This window comes from Pagrus pagrus (assembly GCF_965226575.1).
Source record: "Pagrus pagrus genome assembly, chromosome: 4".
NCBI classification, from domain to species: domain Eukaryota; kingdom Metazoa; phylum Chordata; class Actinopteri; order Spariformes; family Sparidae; genus Pagrus; species Pagrus pagrus.
In genome coordinates this window covers 16,339,913-16,360,906 of record NC_140188.1, presented here as the reverse complement: position 1 = coordinate 16,360,906, position 20,994 = coordinate 16,339,913, and the positions used below count along the sequence as shown (strand labels likewise).

The 20,994-nt window shown below is 42.3% G+C and overlaps 2 protein-coding genes across 5 annotated transcripts in view; one reads left to right on the top strand and one right to left on the bottom strand.

Moving 5' to 3' along the window:
- mcamb (melanoma cell adhesion molecule b) overlaps positions 1-8,971 on the top strand; it is a 39,028-nt gene extending 30,057 nt beyond the window's left edge. Inside the window, exons 7-17 of one of the 4 annotated variants that reach the window (XM_084351480.1) lie at positions 401-531; positions 619-754; positions 861-976; positions 1,514-1,655; positions 1,882-2,009; positions 2,240-2,381; positions 2,724-2,822; positions 5,074-5,115; positions 5,589-5,712; positions 7,098-7,209; positions 7,334-8,971. In XM_084351480.1, the coding sequence (XP_084207606.1) occupies positions 401-531; positions 619-754; positions 861-976; positions 1,514-1,655; positions 1,882-2,009; positions 2,240-2,381; positions 2,724-2,822; positions 5,074-5,115; positions 5,589-5,712; positions 7,098-7,209; positions 7,334-7,363 (1,202 nt within the window). In that variant the 3' untranslated portion in view covers positions 7,364-8,971. Of the gene's footprint in view, positions 1-400; positions 532-618; positions 755-860; positions 977-1,513; positions 1,656-1,881; positions 2,010-2,239; positions 2,382-2,723; positions 2,823-5,073; positions 5,116-5,588; positions 5,713-7,097; positions 7,210-7,328 lie in introns of all 4 variants that reach the window. The other 3 variants (XM_084351481.1, XM_084351482.1, XM_084351483.1) reach the window with 3 other exon arrangements.
- Positions 8,972-10,575: 1,604 nt separating this feature from the next.
- Positions 10,576-20,994, bottom strand: part of cbl (Cbl proto-oncogene, E3 ubiquitin protein ligase) — a 40,186-nt gene continuing 29,767 nt past the window's right edge. The window contains exons 8-16 of the mRNA XM_084350081.1: positions 20,779-20,910; positions 20,377-20,604; positions 18,544-18,675; positions 17,372-17,794; positions 16,931-17,019; positions 16,548-16,754; positions 16,368-16,453; positions 15,942-16,184; positions 10,576-14,063 (exon numbers count right to left, since the gene is read on the bottom strand). Coding sequence (XP_084206207.1) covers positions 13,768-14,063; positions 15,942-16,184; positions 16,368-16,453; positions 16,548-16,754; positions 16,931-17,019; positions 17,372-17,794; positions 18,544-18,675; positions 20,377-20,604; positions 20,779-20,910 — 1,836 coding nt within the window. The 3' untranslated portion in view covers positions 10,576-13,767. The remainder of the gene's footprint in view (positions 14,064-15,941; positions 16,185-16,367; positions 16,454-16,547; positions 16,755-16,930; positions 17,020-17,371; positions 17,795-18,543; positions 18,676-20,376; positions 20,605-20,778; positions 20,911-20,994) is intronic.

Below are 20,994 nucleotides of genomic sequence, written 5' to 3'. Positions count from 1 at the left end.
GATAAAAAAATACTGGAATTTCCCTTTAAACTACAAGTTGTATATATCTGAGTATTCAGAAAGGTTCAGCAGAGTGAGGATCTTGTAATTATTCAGCAGGTTAAAAAAGGTGCTCATTGACAGCTGTTTCCATGTTATCAACCAACCAGAGGTTTGTAGGCGGGATTAAGAATGTCGACGTCATCTTTCTATGCCAGAGACAGAAAAACGCCCACCAGTGCTGGTTGTTTTTAAGTGGACTTAACCCTTAAGTCAACGTATTTCTGCAACTGCATCAACTTCTCTGTAGACTGAAGAAGGTTCAGATGAGGAGGAGATTTAGTCTAGTTGCCCCATAAAACCTTCTGCAACTTAAAGTTCAGGGTTGTGTTTTGACTTTGAACTCCTCTCCCTGTTTCAGACTCGTCCACCGCTGTAAGTGTTTGGGTGGAGTCACCGAAGGGCAAAATCAAGGAAGGGGACTCGATCGAGCTTCAGTGCCGTGGCAATGGGAATGCTCCATCCTCAGTTTATTCATTCAGGCATGAAGAGGTAAGAAAAGCATAGCATAGTTTAGACCTGCTGAATCAAAAGATTTTTTGTTTGCTGTGTTGATCAGATTGCTTTGGCTTTTTGCAGGCTGATATAATTTCGGATGGCGATAGGTCGGTGCTGCATAACGTGACCCGTCTTGACAGTGGAGTTTACCATTGCGCCTCTTTTGACACGGACACCTATGAGGAGATCTTAGGAAACACCACTGTGTTTGTCAACTGTAAGGAATCTGCACTGATTTGATTTGTGACCATGAGGACAGAAACGTTTACAGCAGTATGACTGCCGTGCCCGGTTTGAATTCTCTCTCCCTGCTGTGTGTGTAGATCTCGATCCTGCTGTGGTGAGGCCTGAAGACACTATTGTTGTTCCCCTAGGAGAGGAGCTGAAGGCCACCTGCAACGCTCTTTCTTCTGTGGCCACACACACAGCCTGGTTTAAGGTCATATACACACATACAGTACAGCAACAACGTTTTGTCTCAATAATGTACCAAAACAAGTGATTAGCATGCATTTAAAAAACCCATCACCATCACATCTCGGTGTGAAAGCAAGCCAGTCAGGAAGTCCGCAGAAGTGGCTGTTTAATTGATAAGATTTGTTTTTGTTGGAGCTGAGTGGTTACAGTGCATGCAGTTTGATTCCAGCTGGCAAACTGTGTTGCATGACGTACCCTTCTCTCTCTCTCTGACATTTCTGCCTCTCACTGTATCCAATAAAGGCGGAAAATGCCAAAGATAATTATCTGAATTAAGGATTTGTTTCTGTTAGCAGCAGATTGTCTAAAACAGCCCAAGAACAGACATGAATAAAAAACATTCCATTGTTATTTTAGCAGTAGTTTAGCTTCTTTAGCTTTTCAGTTAAAATAGGAATCCAAATTTTTAATGGCTTATTTGAAATTCTACTAAAAACGAGTACTCTGTGTTTCAGTTGTATATTAAATGTGCTTTTTGTCTCGTGGTGTGTGTGTGTAGAACGGAGAGGAGATTTCAAAGGGCAACACTTTGATCGTGGAGGACGTTACGTTCGACACAGCAGGAACGTATGTGTGTGTGGTGACTGTTCCCGAGATTGAGGGAATGGAAACGCGCGGGACACTTGACGTTTCTGTGCAAGGTAAACCTGACCACAGATCCTGGATATCACACTGCTTTCTGCTTTCTGTCTAGCTATTATACCATTACGGAAGTTATGATTTAACATCAGTATCTCATGTGTGTTTTTATTTTTGGTTTAAAGGAAAGCATATTGTATTTGTGTGTTAGGATGAGGTACAGTTATCAGTTATAGTACTGTAGCTGTAAGTTTTCAAGGTTCCTCTTTCTTGCTGCTCCGTCTGCAGGCCCACCAGAGATCACTGATCCAGACAACACAGAGATGGAGCAGCAAGTCGAGACGACAGTCAACCTACACTGCAATGTCAGAGGTTTCCCTGCTCCCAGGGTCGACTGGACCACCTCTGATGGAAAGGTACGTGACATTCTTGGATCGGCTACAGCTGTCTGAATATTTTTAAGAATTAAAAATGGTCTTAAAATGACAAAAATATGGCTTAATCGCAGTCATTTCTGGGACAATATATCGTCAGACAAAACTAGTTATCATGACGGGCCTAGTCAGAGCTACATTCCACTCTTTAAATCTGACCTACGACCTATGACCTGTCCCTCTTTGTCTTTAACCGTGTGTTTGTGTGCCAGGTCCTCGAAACAGCATCCCAGAAGTCGACTGAGGAGGGCATTCAGAGCACGGTCAGTCTCAAGGTCACCTCTGACATCATTGTTTTCTGCAACGCCACCAACGACTTCGGCACTGATGCGGTGACCTTCAACATCAAAGCCAGTGAGTTCCTCCTGCTGCTTGTGTTTCCTGTCTGTGCTCTTTGTGTTTATGTGTGTGTACGTCTCTATCTGTTGTCCCCCTCGCCACCCCACTCTTCCCTTCTGTTCCTGCCCTTGTCGTCTGTGTCACTCCGCTGTTTATTTTTAACTTTGTCTGAAGGCCTCGAGCTCTGCCACGTGCTGTGATGTGTTGCCTGTGATTCTGGATATTTCAAGTGTTGTGTTGTTGTTGTTGTCCGGGACGAGAAGCTGTGAAGCTGTTTGGCTGTTAAATGTGCCCCCCTCCTCCCCCAATGTGTAACAGGGAGTGTCCTCCCTTTCTGTGCCTCTTAAATGTTTTCAGCTACACACACCACAGCAGCCACCACAGCAGCCACCACCACCACCACTAGTACTACTACTACTACTACTACTACTACCACTACCTTTTCCTCTACCACAGGTAAGACCACAGTCAGTCTGCACTGCCTACCAAGTACCAGGTTTATCTGAAATCACCGTGTTGGTGTTAGGACCATCTCTTCAACTGACCAATCACAGTTGTGATGTCATAGCATTGCCAAACTGTCAGTTTGGTTAGGTTTAGGCAACAAAAATAGTTGCTTAGGTTGAGGAAAATATCATCAATATCAACTTATCACTTGTTAGAAAGGGTAACTTCTCCCATGTGGGTATTTTTCCGGTCTTTCTCTGCAAGTCACAAAACTATAATCAGTAGGACCCACAGACCCACACAGCCGTGGTCGGGGCAGGAGATTGTAACTTTTGCAAACCTCAGTCAGATAAAGGCCCAATCCAAATACACCTCTTGCCCCTGCCACTTAGCTCTACCTGTCCCTTTTGCTGAGGTGTAGGACATCACGATTCTTGCTGGACATAGTGGAGTAGGGCAGAGAGTGTTTGGCCAACATGGCCCTACAAACAGAGAGTTTTCAGAGTCACACTGAGTGTCCTGACAGCTCTCTGTTGTTTCATGTAATCTGGTCCTTTACTTAATATCAAGCATAAAACAATCGCTGCTAGTTCGCTGATGTCTTGGTGGCTAACTAGCTAGCTCGCTAACGTTACATTGTTCATTTGTGCATAACAGTCCTGCATCCTGACCTATCTCAATGTTGCATTCCCCTCCTCTGATAGCATATGACACCCAAAATGTTGGTACCGCTCCTCTAATATCAGTGAAGACTGGCAGGGTATGAGCATGAACGTTAGCTGATAAAGTACTGCTGATGGACAGGTAATGAAGCAGTGTTCTTTTTCCTGTATATGTCAGGTGGTGTCTGTTTACATAAACATTATTGATGACTACTGATGACGTATGAGGGTCTTGAGGGGTTGTCCTATTTGATAGGGGAAGATTTCAACCAGTATCCATCGTGACGTTGTTCTGAGGGGCAAGGGGGCACTCGAAAACGGGGCGTAGGGATAAAAACTGTAAATGGGATTAAGCAACAGGATCAATGAGTCAAGCCGACTAGACTTACATATTCAAGTCAACAACCCCTCTGTCTCTGCACCTCCTCTGCTGCTCAGTCGTCCCCCTTAAATCACCTACTGGCTCTGATAAAAACATGATCGGTCGGTTTCACTGATGGTCCTGGAGCAACATTAATTACGATGTTTCAGAAACGACACCAACACGGCGATATCAGATCGTGCCAAGCACCACTCGAGTCAAGTCAACTGCAAAAAGTAAAAAAAAAAGGCTACAACAAAGGAAATCCCCTTAAAAGGACTTGACTGAGAGTGATACTTCAGTTGTCAGTAAAGGTCATTATCTGCATGTTCATTGTTAGATGGTTGAGAGACTTTCTTTCATTCCCGACCTGTTTTTTCTGTGAGTCAGACAGAAAGAGCGAGAATAAGAAAGGAAAACAGAAAGCCCCTGAAGGTCGCAGCAATTAGCACACTGGCATGACTGACAGGTAATTAGAGAAGTGCCGGTTAGTGATTAAAAACTGTGGTTTCTACGAGGTATTTATGGCTTCAAGTGGCTGATATTACTGCGGTCTGTTACCGCTGCAAGGTGTCTTATTGTTGGCACATCTCTTATTTTTCTCCTTGTTAAGTCATTATGTAATTAAACTTTATTTGCTCATATGTGGTCTTTTAATAAGAGTGCTACAAATTGTGTGAAATGATTGCAGCACGAGAGGAGGTTTCACTCCTTCGCTTCTGCACACAGCGGTGCTTTGCGGAGCGCATTCCTGTAAGCATTATGGTGTGCAGATACATACACGTTGTGCAACCACAAACACACACACATGCGCATCAGTGTGACTCTAGAAAGCAGCTGATGCTTTAAATGCACTCAGAGCGAGTCTCCTGACTCCCATTACGGGCGCTGCCTTGTGTTTTGCGTTTTCTCTCTTTCTGCCTCCCCTCTCTCTTGTACGTCATGGCCGGAAACTTCCAGCCCCTCCGAGAAAAACTGCTCTGGGCTGTCGTTTCTGGCAAAGCGCTGATTAAATGAGATTAAACAGGACTGCTCTGGGAGATGACTGCTGTGCTACTGACCACAGTCGACCAATCAGGCTAGATGTTTAGCTTCTAATCACAGATAAGATCACTGAAGTTAAACATTTGTTGTATTCTGTTCGGGCCTCTGCTGCCTGTGTGTGTGTGTGTGAGGCCTGCTGATATGACTTATTTAATACACCCACTGATAATTGTGCTCATGTGGTTTTTCTCAGTCAAAGCCGCAACAGTGAACCCACCAAAGAAAATCAAGAAAGGTTTGTATGTGACGCTGCTGCTGCTGCTGCTGCTGCAGACTCTCCCTCACTGCTCCACCTCAAAGACAAAAAGCCTCCATCCACCTCTCCTCCACAGCACCCCCCTCTCTCACCTCCCAACATTCATCAGACCTTCCTCTTTCCTGATGGACAAAAACATCAGACCATCATCTTCACCTCTTCCTGTGCATGCTGTTGTATGAGCACACCTCCTCTCCTCCACTCCTGAATGACTTTGCACCTTCCTTTCTTTAGGTTGCCAAGTTTAGGTCACCTGAATGATGCTAGAGTTGCACCCTCTTTAGACTTGCACTGTAAAAAGCTCTATACTGTAGCTACACACTGTGGACTGCTGCACAGCCTGCCTGCCGGATCCTGTATCCGACCCTCACGCCTCATATACCGCCATCTCATTCAATAATCCAGTTACAGTGAGTAACCCTGTGGTTGTTCTTGTGCTTCTTCTCCACCAGAGAGCAGCGGCGTTGTCATTGTAGTCATCATCATCTGCATCCTGCTGCTGGCCATCTTAGGGAGTGTGCTGTACTTCCTCTACAAAAAGGGCAAGATCTGTGGCCGATCCGGCAAGCAGGACCTGTAAGTGCATCGAGGGTATAGATTTGACGTGTCTTAATTTAGCCCCAGCGTTAATCATAGTAGACATTTATATTTAAAGAAGCACTTTGTCCTTGTAACTAAAATACTCTAACTAGCTTCTGGTGACAGAATGAGAAATGAAAAAAGGCGAGCATGGAAGAGAAATGAAACAAATTTCCTAAACTCTATATAAAAATTTAATTTTCTATAGTTTTTCCGATGTGGAAAACAAAATGAATGCAATGCAATTCAAATTAGACCTGGGGATGATGGTTATGGTTTATAAAGTAAATACAGTCAATTCAGTGAGAAAAGAACTTATTTCTTTTCTTTCCCTTTTATTTCAACTGTTTTTGCATGTAGACAGAACAGGTGGATCAATGCACATGAGTATACAGAGTTATAAAGAGATACAGACGATATAAATCAAGTAAGAAATAAAGATTAGATGTCTCCAGATCCACCTCTGAACACATGTGAATGTTATGTCAGGTGTCAACAGAGATGTTTGACCTGATGATGGACAACGTTTATGTCCTTACAGTCTCAAGAAAGTCTGCTTAGAAGATATCAGAACCCAAATTGACCATAAATCAGTGATTAAATAAAATTCAAATACAGGAACAAAACCTCTAATAAGGATTCTAATAAGATTGCATAATTTAAAGGTGCAATATGTAAGAATTTTAGTTTAGATCATTCAAAGATTAACTGAAATTATCAACCAAATGTGAAGCACTAACAGTTTTGATGTTTTGTGGAATACGTCTATGTGTTGCAGGGACTGAAGTTAGCATGCTAACCAGCCGAGAAAGGTGATAGTCCCATAGTAAACAACACCACTTACATATTGCACCTCACCTAACATAAATACAGGCAGTTTTGTAGGCATACTGACTCTGCTCATAGTGATGAGCCAACAGATAATCATCACCAACTCTGCAGGTCCCCTCAGCTCTATGTAGCCTCAGCATATTTTAACATAGCATATTGAAGTGCGCGGCAAGCTGGTGAGTTGGTGGAGACCAAACACAGAGCTAAAAAGAGTGTGAGTATTAGACTAGAAACAACTCCAAATGAATGGTAACGTTAGTCCCCAACTGTCGGATGCAAAACTACACAACTGTTCACCATGTTAACTTAAAAGTCCAGTGTGTATGATTGAGTGTCATCTAGTGGCGAGGTTGCAGATTGCAACTGACTGAACACCCCTTTCCTCACCCGCCCCTTACGAGCATGTAGGAGAAGCTGCAGTGGCCATTACAAAGGCGAAAAAAGGCCTTCTAGCGTCAGTGTTTGGTTTGTCTGTTCTGGGCTACTGTAGAAACATGATGGTGCAACACGCTCCCTCTGTAGGCTTTAAGGAGTGTTTTTTATTCTTACAGCACCAAAGAGAAGTCCAACAAAGATAACATCGTGGTAGAGATGAAGAGCGACAACACAGAGGAAGCCGTGCTCCTCGGGGTCAACGGAGAAAAGCAGCCACCCAATAACCAGGTAAATACCTGATTGCCTGAAAGATGATGCTGTTTTTCTGCTGATCTGATTACACCATTAACATTTTCACATATCCTCCACCCCTCTCCCTCTCTCTTGTCTTGCCTCTGCCTCTGGAGTAAAGCGTGGTGAGTACCTGGACGTGCAGAAGTGAGGAGGTGACCGCAGCTGCTCCCGTTCTTCCCTCTCAGGCTCAGACCGGCCGATGCCTTCAAGCTTTCACCGCGGCTCCTTATCTCAGAGTTACGTCACGGAAAAAAGCTCAGCCGCCTGTCAGTTGACATCACAACAGACGACCGAGACTCAAATTATTCTGAGCTGCAGCTTCTGCTTACTGTCCTTTACATCCTGGCACATTTCTGTTGGAACTTAAGCTTTAATGAGAAACGATTTGAGCGCTCTGTGACGTAACTCTGACAACAAACCTTTCACGCCAAGGACTAGTTCTCGTTACCATGAGCCTTGTATACTGCTGATTGTCCATAGAACAAATAATCAGAGCACAACTTCGACCAGGGACTGTTTTTTATACCCGACTACGCATCACCTCAGGCCAAGCAATCACTGAAGAGCAGCCTGAAACAGCTCTTTATCAAGTGTACATATTATAATCTATGTATATATTTCTTTATTTAAAATAACACCATAGAAAAAAAAAAACAACCAAAAATAAAATGACCAGATAGTGTTTTATTCTTTATTGAGAGCTAGGTAGATGTCTTGTTTTGATTTTTTAATTTTTTTTTGTCTGTTTCCTGTTTAGCTTCAGTCTGTACACTGAATTTTTTTTAAGGATCTTCCCTCTACAGCCAGTTACAGCCTCACCAAAAGTGTTGCCTTTTAGCTCTGAAAACAAACTCCTTTTAATCACACGTCATCCACATTTGTAGTTTTTTTCTTCTCTTCCGCCAACACACTCGTCTTCACGCTCCCCAGTTTGAAGATTTTGTTGCGAGACGGGTGAATAATCTGTTCAGCATTTGACATAGAGGGGTTAGTTGTAGTTTTCTTGACTTTGATATTTTATGTGCTTGAGTTGAAGCCGACAGTCAAAGAAAAAGGCCCGGGACGCCTTAGAAATTCAATCAAATCCTATAAAACTATCAGCAAACCCAAAGTTTTTGTATCGTCTGTTGTTTATATTTAATGTTCAGTGCACTGATTTCTTTTTTCTTCATGCAGTTGCGTTACTCTAATGTGAAACAGTTGTTTTTGTTTGTGAATGAAATGTAGTTCTGTAGCTGTTTTTATTTCTTCTTCAAGACGAAGGATGAGAGTTGAACAGATTATTGGTCCATCTGATTCACAGCATGAAGTTGCCCTCCTTTATCTGTTTAATGCGTTAATTAATTCATGTGTTGACTGAAACTTGATCCCAGAGAGACACAGAAGCCCCCTCGCACATGACGACTAGTGACATGATAACTACAGTATATGACTACTGAGGAGGGGGGAATGACTGTGACTCCACATATGCAAATTAAGTTTGTAGACAATCAAACGCTCTGTGCTCACTTATGTTCAGGTTATCGTCCACACCTAACCCTCCCCGCCCTCTGTTGTTTTCTGCCGTTTTTGTAAGAACTACCACTGTTAGATGGTTTGGGATGTTTGAAAATCTGTACAAAATGCCTTTTAATGCCTTGGAGTTTCAAATGTAAGATTAATGTCATTGATGACGTTCAAACCAATTTACCAACAAAGTCATTGTTTGTAGTTTTTTGAAAATTATACCAAATAAAGACTGGCTGTTAAATGAAAAGACGCAATGGACTGATGTGTGTTTAACAAAACGAAGACATTTTAAAGGGTAAGCCCACCAATTTTCACATTAAAGTGTGTTTACAGGTTTTGGGGAGTACGACTGCACATGTGAAAAAAGCAGCATAAAGCGTTTTGTGTCTCCAGAGGAAGCTGCATGTAAAAGCTTGTTGTTAAACAAGTAATGCATGAGCATTAACATGAGTTGAAATGAAGCAATTCTTTGAAAGAAATATTTTTTAAAAATTCTGTAATTTGAACAAAATTACATCGTTCTTTCTAGGAAAGCGTAACCTTTTCTGTTATGGCAGACAACTAACAGAGTCTTATTGTCTCTCTCCTGCAGACAAATTAAATGTAATACCGTTAGCAGTGTGTTGGTACACAGAGGGCTTTATACAGCTACACAAGAGTTTTATAAATGACTCAGGTATGAAACAGATTCGATCAATTAGCCGGAAAGTCAAATCAGATTTTGGTTTTTAATGCAGTTATAACTGCATTAGTGCACTTTTGAGAGTGTCAGCTAGAAAATATAAACAGAAATAACACTGAAGTATTGAACCTGCAGTTTGTTATCACTTCTAATGTAGAAGTCTTTTTCTGACCCTTCAAAACCAGCAGGGTCATCAGATCTGCACCTTCATGCTGCTGAGTCTTTTATAACCTGCTTCAGTTCCTCTCCCGCTCGACTTCAACAGACCCTCCTCATGTCAGACGATTTGATTTGTCAAAGCAGAAAAGGCACCGATGTAAAAAGTAATGGCTCCGTTCCATCAAGTGTCCCAGTAAGCCATATCAGTGAGTGACCAGAGCCCAGAACTGGCTCAGCTAAATGGAATGCAGCCATCAGTACATCTGCTTTTCCAATGTTGACGAGTCTAAAAGGAGAATAGCCTTGATTTTTTTCTCAGGAAGGTGTCCGAGTAAAAATAACTGGTGGATTTCTCTTAATGCTGAGGAAGCGTGCTTCAATACTTCCTTTCTTAACATCCTTTACCAAAGGAAAGAAGATAATGCCGTCCCACAATTCCTTGCAGCCCTGGTGTGAGTGCAGTCTTATTCTCTCAGCACTGCGGTGCTGTGTTGTCTAATACCTAATAAAATTTCCTTTACAGCTTTCCTGGACTTCATGACAATTTCCCTCATGTCTTACAGTACAGTATCTGAAAAACAAAAGTACTTATGTGCCTAAAGTACAAGTAAAAACAAAATATAATTATATTCAAATATACAGTATCTATGTGCTCATCATCTGCTGATAAAATAAATTTAAAAATGTGCACTGGCACTGACACAACATTCAATCTACAAATCAGTAACTGAAGTTAAACAAACTGGAGTAAAAAGTACAATATTTGCCTTGAAATGTGGTGGAGCAGAAGTGTTAAGTAGCAGAAAATGGAAATTCTTAAGTACAAGTACATCAAAATTGTACTTAAGCACAATACTTGAGTAAATGTACTTAGTTACATGGCATCATTGTCTATTCCACAATGAACTAATGCGCCAATGAACTCTGCAATCAAAACTTTTTTTCTCAGAGTAATGGCACCTGTAAGCTAAACACCTTTGAATGTTTGTGAAGAGAAGGAAAACACATGATGGCTTTTGCTTATCATTTTATTAACAGCACTGTGCATACTTCCAAAGTGATATGAGCTTTAAAAACCATCAAAAAGTTAATGAATGCCTTTTTACTGACGAGAAGCGACACGGCTACATGGAACAACGGCTCCCTCTTCTGGCAGAAAGTTGAAGTACCCCGACACAGGGGCCGAGGGTAACGTGGGGGGGCTGGTACACATCCGGCACCTTACTTGTACTCACAGATGAGGCCTGACGCGGCCGACAAGGCAGAGAGGACAGATTAATATGAGCGATACTGCACAATCTTGCCTTTAGAGATCAACGGGTACAGATCAATACCTACAAGCCCTCTTCAAAAACAAGGCCTTGTTTTAAACATGGTGAGGATTCTCCAAACGTATGGCACTGCTCACAGAATTATTCACACGAGTAAACAAAACCTTTGGAACAAAAATACATGTACAGGAATGCAAAAATGAAATAAAACAGCCATTTTTTTTTCTTTTCATATCACTAACTTTATACAGTTTGCTTTTTTCTTTAGAGTGACAGTATCAAAGCACAAATTGGTATACTGTGCGAAAACAAAAACGGTAAATCATACAATGACACGCTGTCCTCGAAACATCAACAAAACATTGGTACAGTATTGAGGATTGGGGGGCCCCGCTCCCCTCCCTCCCCCCGGCCATTACCCATCATTCAAGAAGTTTCTCAAGGCAACTAGGAACAGAAGAAGAACTAGCGGAGATAGCTTCCAGTCAACAGACAGCATTACCCAGAATAAGCAAGGGCCGATTAGCTATTGACGTGAGTTACACCCTCCCAAAAAAAAACATTCTTCTTCTTCATATGCTGGGAAGAGTTCATGTCAATGTACCTCAAAGCTCCTTGCATTTATTTATCTTAATCATTCATAGTACCTGGAGATGAAGCTGCTGTCTCTAGTCCTGCCAACATCGGAAATAATACGAAAAATGTGCAAGTTATTATGTGACAAAAAAAAAAAAAAAGGTAATAGGCTACTTGTGTGACTTCATTAAGCGGATACTTTTGGCTACATGTCACCTGGATGAACAGACGGCAGGTGAGCTGCTGTCTGCGTCTCCTCGGGGTGAACGCCACTCGTTTAGATAAACAGAATTCCTGAGTTAGTTCTTACCGTCGGCCCAAATACTGATTTTAATGTAGACTTGGGGGTGGGCCAGCAAACCCATGAGCCTACTTTTTCTTTTTTTTAAAAGAGCCTCAGCAATCACTCCTTGAACTCCTGCGGAGAAAGGTAACGGATGTGAAAGAGAAGCTTTAATCTATTAGTCTCCATACCGAAAGCATTTTGTTTTGAGTCTACCTGTAGAGAATCACAGAGAGAGAATATATTTAAAGGAGCACTATGTCGTTTTGGGGAATACATTTTCATCAGAAGAGAAAGATCTCCATTGACGGATGTTTTCTTTAATGCCGAAACAAACTAAACAAAGTCTCTTTGTTTTCACGATTACTTAAACAGAATAAACAAACGACGACAGTTTCACACTGTTTTACTTTGTTTATATTTGGCGGACCCTGCCACCTTTCTAGCTTAAAACAGCGTTCTGGGGACCTGATTTTCTTCTGAGAGCAGCTTGTTCATTCAGTTATGTATGAGTTTGTATTATAACCTCATTAATATAGTAAATAATTTAAGTCTGAGTTTGAATTTCTTCTCCAAAACTACATAGTGCCCCTTTAATAAAACATTTAAAACACTGAAGAGTCGACTGCAGGCTCACAAGCCGCTTGTACTTTCAAGTATGCTACATCACGGACTGGAGAAACACGGGCGATACTGTCACTTTAAAGAAACAGGTTAAACACAGTATTCACAAATGTACATTTAAGGCGTAAATTGTTTAGCACTAACAATAGTAGCAGCAGTGAAGCACTTCTGAATTAATTATAATAACAATATTTATGATCATATTACAATAATATATTACCAAAGTAAATCAATGACATTTTTTTTTGTTTCACAACACTGGACTGAACTGGAGAGAGGAATCCGAACCAGCCAGCCAATGAAGTTAGACGAAGACAGAACAAAATCAGCCAACCACGTTTCACACAACACTAGCCTGTCTGGTACTGCAGGGTCGTCAACATTAGTACGTCCTCTAATAATCTCACCGCCAGGCTCTACAGCTACACTAGGCCCTGCCATATGAGTTAGAGCAGTAGTACGTTTACAGAGTATACTGACTGGAATTCCACATTCATGTTGTACAGGAGCAGGGGGTCGTTTAAGAGCAGGTCATGAGGAGAAAGGGTCTGGCAGACACGCACGCATGCTCACACACACATATGGACACACACTGCCAGACAACAGTCCAGACCTGAAACCATCGTCATGCTACTTTGAGAAATACAACACGACAAAACAAGCATGTTTCTTAAAAAAAAAAAAAAAAAAAAAAAAAAAAGTACCAAAGCAACGTTGTTAATCAAAGGCCATAACAGACTGAATCATCATGAAAAAGCTCACTAAGCTGCTGCTGACCGGCACATCCTGCTGAGGATGACTCTTCCTCCTCGCATGTGTTTCTCCGCACTCTCACATCCCTCAGTCCGCCAGAAAGGGCCAAACCCCCCCATGATCTGGTCCCTGTCTACTCGTATCGCTTGTACCAACAGCGACCCTCAAAGCTGAAATCTTTTACTTACTGTATATGCACGTACTGTATATATTACACACATTTAATATATATTTACTCATATATTAAATTTTCATATAGACATACATTTTTAGTTTTATTTGTGAGGTGTTGGTTACATTTTCAGCAAGAGGCTTCGACATGAAAAGGTAAGAATCTGTCTTCTTCAGGATTCTTACGAAAAGTCTCGCGTCACGTGACGTCCCGTCATTGTTTCCACACGCGCTCAGATGTCCTTGAAAACGAAGAGGCCTGCTGGAGCAGTTTAAAGAAGGCCAGACACTGTTGAAAGCGCATGGAGTGCAGGGCGCGCAGTCCCAGAGATGCTGCTGTGAGCTCACTGGAGTAACAGCCAGTTAAAAATCCACAGGGGGCGTAGGGCGTCAGCCAGCACCGGAGGCAGTGCTGCAGGCAATGGGCTTTGGGCTTTGAGCTGGGCTGTGCCAACCTAAACCCAACCAGGCTTGGCCAAGCTAGGGCGAGAGAGCAAACATGAGAGAGAGGCACAAGGAGTGTGCTATGTAAGAACATGCGCGGTGTTGGGAATGGAGACGAACTCGCGGAGGATATTCTTGGCCATCTCGATATTGTTCTGTGCAATCATCAGTGCTTTCTGGATGTCCTGGTAAGAGTATCCCTGACTCATGAGGTGCTCGATCTCGCTACTGATTTGAGGGTTGGCTTCTCCTCCTGTCGCCGTGCTGCTGGGCGGAACAGGGACGGGCGGGACGGGGCTGGGGCGACGCTCCGAGTTGATTCTTCTGGGCAGGGGCTTTGGAGGTCTCTCTGGTGCTTCCACCGGCTCTGAGAAGGCTGAAGAAACACAGAGAGTGAATGTGTATTTGCCTTTGAAGGCAGAAGTTTTTGTTTAATCTGAAATAACATAAATTACTTTTAAACACCCTAAAAGGTCAACAGGTGAATGTGGACGATGGTGAACTGGCTGAACTTTCCACCACTGCCGCTTTTAATAAAGCGCTCATAAAGAGTATAATTATGATCTGAGAGCCTGTCAGCTTGTCTGAGAACCACTTAACTGGTCCTAAGATACAAAGATGTAAGTCTTTAGTGCAACACTTAGACACCCTGCAATCGTCCTAGGTAGTAAATGTCAGCTCACTGCAGAGACAAAGACATTATGCTGAGAAATAAAATGTGATGTTGTCACTCCTTCATGAAGCTCGTCAGTGTCTCCAGCAAAAACCTCCAAAGGATGCTCTGCACAAGCTCCCCATGGTCCACTCGTCCTGCACCTTCCTCTACAGGTAGGCAGGGTCCCCACACCTTCTTAAACAACAGAGTCAAGAACTTTTCAGGGCCAATTCCCTCGAATTAAAGGATATGTATGGCTTGAGACACCGATCAAGGTTAATTACTTGACTTCAACATTTTTTTATAATGAGAACTTGCAGGCTTTACAGAAGCTTGCAGACAACAACTTAAAGAGAGAGAGATAAGTGTGAACACTTTGTGCTGCTGTGTCACAGTGATGGCAGAAAACTTGCCACTAATGCTGCATTAGTCGAAGTCAAAACTCGCCAATTAGCGTGCTGAAATTCTGCATTTTTCCAATTATCGAAATCTGTGATATTTCTGTCAGATTGTTGATAAAATAAACAAATTTCAAATATGCTACTCTGGCTCTGATGCAGCGTCCTCTCACACAACGTCCAATCCACAGCACACATCTGATTGGTAACATGTCACAATGAATAGCCAATAAAATCTGTGGAGAGGAAGTAAAAAGTAGCAGAAAACGGAAATACTCAAGTAAAGAAGTTTCATTTTTACTGCAAATGAATATCAATCCCAGATATCGTTTTTTAGTCTCCTTGATTTTAAATAATTGGTATCAACCCTGTAAAAGCCATATTGGCAGACCCCTAAAACAGACCTTCTACCATCATATATCCAACATCATGGAGGCGTCACTACTATTAAAAGGTCACTGATGTAAGTCAACAGCTTAGTTTAATTACTGGTCTTTGCACACTGTGATTGCACACACAGCAATCAATTCATGGTAATTATCAAATCTAAGACCACCATCAACTTAAGAGAGCTTCTGGAAAATAAGTATGACGTCTGGCCTCACAGCAGGTAGCAGCGAAATGCTTAAGTTGAACTCTCAGGCTGCTCTCAGGCTCAAAGGAAGATATTGATTCATCAGAACTTTAAACGCTTTTTGGCCATGAAGGAACAGAACAAAGAGGCTGCTCTTATACAATTTTACATCCAAATGATTTCTTCAAACAGACACATGATTTTCAAGTTATATTTATGTCACCACTGATGTTTGATTTCAACTTTTAAGTGTTGAGTCTCTTTAACAAAAGCCCATGTTTTTAAAGGGTCAAATCACAGAAAGTATTTCCTACTTTTATAAACTTTGTTTTTGTCTTTCTGTTTTTTCATGGACTAATGTAGTCTTTGCCTTGGAGGACGCCCCGATCAACAGTTTACAGTATTTATTTTTTTCTGACAACCAGAGGTGGTGACCTGTAACCTTAAATGAAGTAAGGTCTTAAGCTACAGTACAAAACATCTTTTTCGCTGTATTTTTACAGTTCTTTCACTATTTCATTACAGACTGCTCCTCCTGTAAATCTAAGAAAACATGTTGTGTATTCATCAAAATCACTGATCAATTCTTTTATGTTTTAAGTTATAAACGGGGGAATGTGTAATTACCCGCTGCAGCTCCAGCATCTGCATCTAGAGAAAGACGGCTGAAAGCAGCTGTGGCGGATGAGCATGATGAGGAAGATGATGAGGAGGAAGACGACCCTCCCAGTTCTGAAAGGGTCCGTCGGGCGGGGGGCATTGGCAGCCGGGGTTTGGGGAAGTCATAGCCATTTTCCTCCTCTTCCCTGTCCTCAGCTGCGTGGTCTCTGGGACCATTAGTCATCGCCAGAGGGGGCAACTCTGAGTAGTCTGGGAGAGAATGAAAACAGGGTATGAGCACTGCTGTAACTACGGATGTTGGAGTGAAAACTAATATTCACAGACTGACGGGTTAGAGTGAGTGCTGTTCCACCAGTGCTTCATTTTAAAGACTAAAATCTTTGCAGGTCTGCATGAAGGTAGCAGAGAGGTTTAAAATACTGAACAAAGTACCTGAATCTCTGGCTTGTTGTGACCTGGACTGGATGTTGTACATGGCTTCATACATTTGCGGCCCATCCTCTAGTTCTAGTGGGAGCCTATCACGACAAACAACAATAATAAAAGTGATTAAAGACACATTATTTCAATCGCCAAAGTCATTTCAGTGGATTCACTGAGTGTTTTGAATACCGTGAGTTGTGTGCCGAGGCTTGGGTCTGCGTCTGGAGTGCCGAATGAGGCTGAGGCTGAGGATGCCTCAGGACTGGTTGGGTCTCCACTACAGGTGGTGCCGTGATGGGGGGCAGGACAGGGCGAGAGGAGGGGATCATGTACTCCGACTCCTCCTCGCTGTCACGTGACTCCTCTCCTGTCATCTGCCTCGGACCTGGAGAAGGTCTGGGAACAAACAACTCGAAGATATTTACACTTGAACAGTAAATATGGATGTATGAAATATAAACACTTAAAAGGTTTTGAGAGGAGGCTTTATGATCTGCAAGTGAGCAAAAATCATGTCAGGCATTAAAAGACCAGATCTTCCACTCCTCTAATGTCACAACAGCACAACGTACCTAACTGCCAGCGAGTAGATGGCGTTAGCTGAGGATGAGGGCTTGACTTTGGGGTTGTCATAATCTGGACCAACTACTGCTGTAAAATTCTGGAAAGGAAGCAGAAGCAGAAATCTTAAAAACATTGAAAGTGAAGAATATTTTCACAACCTAAATCTATAAACTAAATACAAATTACATTTCAGGGATGGTTTGGCATATACGGAAACACGATGATTTAATCTAATTTCCCTGCTGTAAGTGATAAATTAGTGACCGTGTAACTGAGCTAAAAACTCATATAAAGAACAGTATACTGGATTATTAGAAGCCGGAGCCACGTGTTCAGCTCTCTTCTCTTGTCGTCTATTACTAAAATATTGTGAGCTTGTAATTTTATCAGCTGAATACACATCAAGCCAAATGGCAGTTAAGCGTGTGGTGTTTTGTGGTTACTCTGACCAGCTGGTGGTCCAGACTGAGGGAGCTGTTGTTCTTCTGTGAGTCCGAGCGTGTGTCCAGAGCTGAGGGCAGCGCCAAGGGTAGGGAGTGCCGGTTGGAGAGTTCCCTGACACCTGCTCGGAGGTCCACTCCCAGACTGGAGACTTGGGTGGACGAGGAAGATGAGGAGGAGGACGAGGAGGAGGAGGTGGGGGCCTTTGGGACGGGCCGGGAGTTCCAGTCAGCCAGGGGCCGGTTTGGGGGTGCGGGAGGGAGCTTATCTCGAGAGGGCTCCCCGGGAGTGCAGGGTAACGGCCGCCTCTGCAGCCGTCCATCAGGGGCTGACCCCCCACCTGTGTGGGGGCGGTCTGGAGGAGGAGGAGGGGGGAGATCCCTCAGTGCTGGGGGGAGGGGGAGAGGCTTGTCTTTGTGCTGAGATGCTGCCTGGAAATGGGGAAAACAGACATAGAGAAAGCTCATTTAGATTTCATACAATATTGATGTGAAATCAAAGAAAACTCAGTGCTGTTATCTTCTGCAGAGGAAATAATCAATTTAGCAACAAGACCACTGTGTATACATCCATCATCATAATCAACAATATACATAACTGAGATGAATAACACCAAGGAGGAAAAATGCTGTTCATCATCTGCTTCCTATCTACACTTTCCATTTATCTACATTTACGCAGAAACATGCGGTAATATCAACGTGTGAGTGAGTGGAACTGCACTCTAAAATGAGTTAAAGGCAGAATATAAAACATAGTGATTATTGTGGCTGTCATTTTGACACCTTTTTGTATCAGTGGGGTAATAGGTGTGAACATAATTTCAATAAAAGCTGGGTTATGAGCAAAATTATTCTTAAATGTGAATATCTGGTTTTGCTCTCTGCATAAAAGTCAAATTATTAAGTAATTTGGACGAAAGTACAAACCCCCCAACCACCCCCACTGAACTTTGAGACAATGCTGAACTTTTATGATAAACAAACAAGTGATACAGATGTGTAATTTCCATCAAAACAACAATGTGCCCTCATTTTTGCTACAACAACACAGTTTCCTGTTAACCTTTAGGCAATGACGCAATTGCCTACACACAAACTAGTTAATCAAACCACATATAGATGAGGCTGTATGACCGTGACCAAACTTAAGTTGTTAACTCGGTTATAGGTTCAGTTACCTTCGTGGTGACCCCGGGACTGGACGCCCCTGGGGGGTTGGGAGGTCTGTGTGGTAGCAGGTCAAGTCTGGGTGGCACAGGGGGGAGAGAGGACTGAGGAGGCATGGACATGGGTGATGGAGGGCGCTCCACCTGGATGACACACACAAACAACACACCAAATCACATATGATCAGCTACATTTGAACACAATCAGGCTTGGTCGAATGACAACTTTTCTGAATGCAACTGATCCACAACTGCTGCTGTTAATCTTTCAAACTCCAGCTAGAACTATCCAAACGCCTTGTTTTTAAAATCACTGCTTTCAATGGATTTAGAGGAATAAATTACAATTCTTTCATCATTTCTCTTCAAACTCTCATGTATAAACAAATCACTATCACTTTGGAATATGGCTAAAATGTTTGTTTTTTAAAAAAAATATTTATATGTCATTTATTTTAACGGAATAACAATTATCTGTCATAGTATTTGCGATTTTTCAAAATAAATGCATAAATAAGATAAAAACTTTACTGATGGAGCTCCAGGGAACTGCACTCATTAAAGAAGCGCAAGTCAAAAAGCAAAAGGAAAAATAAGTATGCAAGTCATTTTCAAGATGTTAAATTTAAAAAGAAGAACTTCAAAGGAGAACTTTAAAAAGAAGAAGTTTGACAAACAACTGCCACAGTTTGTTAACCGTCTAAAACTAATTACAAATGCAAAAAAAAAGGGTACAATATATTGTTTTAAACAGAAATATTTAAGATGGACTGGACTTGAGCCCTACCGAAACTTGATACTGATGCCGATAGTAGGAAGTGAAAATTCTGATATCGATATATCAGCAGTTATACACAAGTTTTGAAATGACCCCTCAAATGTGGTCATCAGACACTTGTAATGCAGAAATGTAATGGAGGCAAGATATGTTACAGTTTACCATATACTTTATTGTCCAAAATGCCACCAGAGCACTGAAACTATTAACTTACTGGAGATAAAATAATTACAAATTATTCCCAAACAACTCTCTCTGCATTACAATCTCCAATAACAAAAAGAAATGTATTATCGGCCAACATCAGGCAACACATACTCCGATATCAATATTTTTATTATAAGCCAATATTGGCCGATAATACCTATCAATATATCGGTCGGGCTCTACTTGAACAGCGTTCAATGACAGAGCTGTATTCTGTGCAGTAACTCAAGAAAAAAAAAAAGAAAAGAAAAAGACCTGTTTTGGTTCAACACAGAACAGATGAAGCAAACACAAAGCAACACAAAATATTTATGAAGTACAGCCAAGTACTTCACAGTGTACAAGTCCATTTAAAGAAATGGTCAAAGCTGAGAAAGAGACCAGGTCAGCAATCAAAGCCAAAGAAATTCCAGGGACCACATCAAAGTGTGTGTGATCTCAGGTACTCAGCTACTCTATAAGCAGACTAATGCACATGCAGTTTCTCAGAGGCACATAAAAGATGGAGGATAAGAGAATGCTCCACATATCAAATACCGAGAGGCACAAAAAAAAGCTGCTACCTTGGCACCATGAAAGATGGAGATGAAAGACTTTTGATATGAGCCGTGAGCTTGAAGCTCACAAAAATTGAAAAGAGCAAGACGGGGAGTGTTTCATCTGTGCAGAGACGGGTCTCTCCAAAAAAACAGAGAAGAGAGGAGGACAGTGGGAGGCCATGAGGTGGACCCGGGGCGTCCAAGCAACTAAGCCAAGTGCCTTAATGTTTTATCAATAGAAAATACCACGATAACGTGCCTAGTGTCATGACTTGAAACTCTGGGCAAACTGAGATAACTTTTGACTTTCCACAGTCTCACCTTTGAACAGGCAAGTTTGCTCATCATGAGGTGGGGGTCTTCAAGTCTGTCATCATCATCGTCATCATAGCTGGGTGATGGAGCCCCCTCAGCTCCATATGTGCTCCTGCAGGAGCCCCCGCTGGTATCCTTGGGATCTTTTGGGTCAAAAGGATCCACGACGATGGGCTCTGTACCCTTAATCTCACAGCGACAGAAGGGGCATCCCGTCCCCTGACCCTCTGACTCCTGAAATGTAACAGCACACACAGATGAAAAGAGGTTATGTCTTTTTATGCCTGTTTTGTCTGCAGAGAAGAGCACTCCAACAGTGAGTTCTCCTCTCAACAGGTATGAGTAATGACACTTAACTTGGAGCAGCAAACCCACACAAAAACCCCTCTATCCGCCCACATGTCCTACCTGCCAGGCAGTGAGACAGGAGGTGCACATGAGATGACCGCAGGGCTCAATCTTCACATCCTTGTCATTTTCGGCACAGATCTTACACAGCTGGAAAGTGGAGCCCATCTCACAGTACAGCTCATATTGCTCCTGAGGGGAGGAAAAAATGAGAGACAACTATTAGCTTTCAGTGCTTAAACACGGAGTAACATCATACGGTACTAACATCACCTG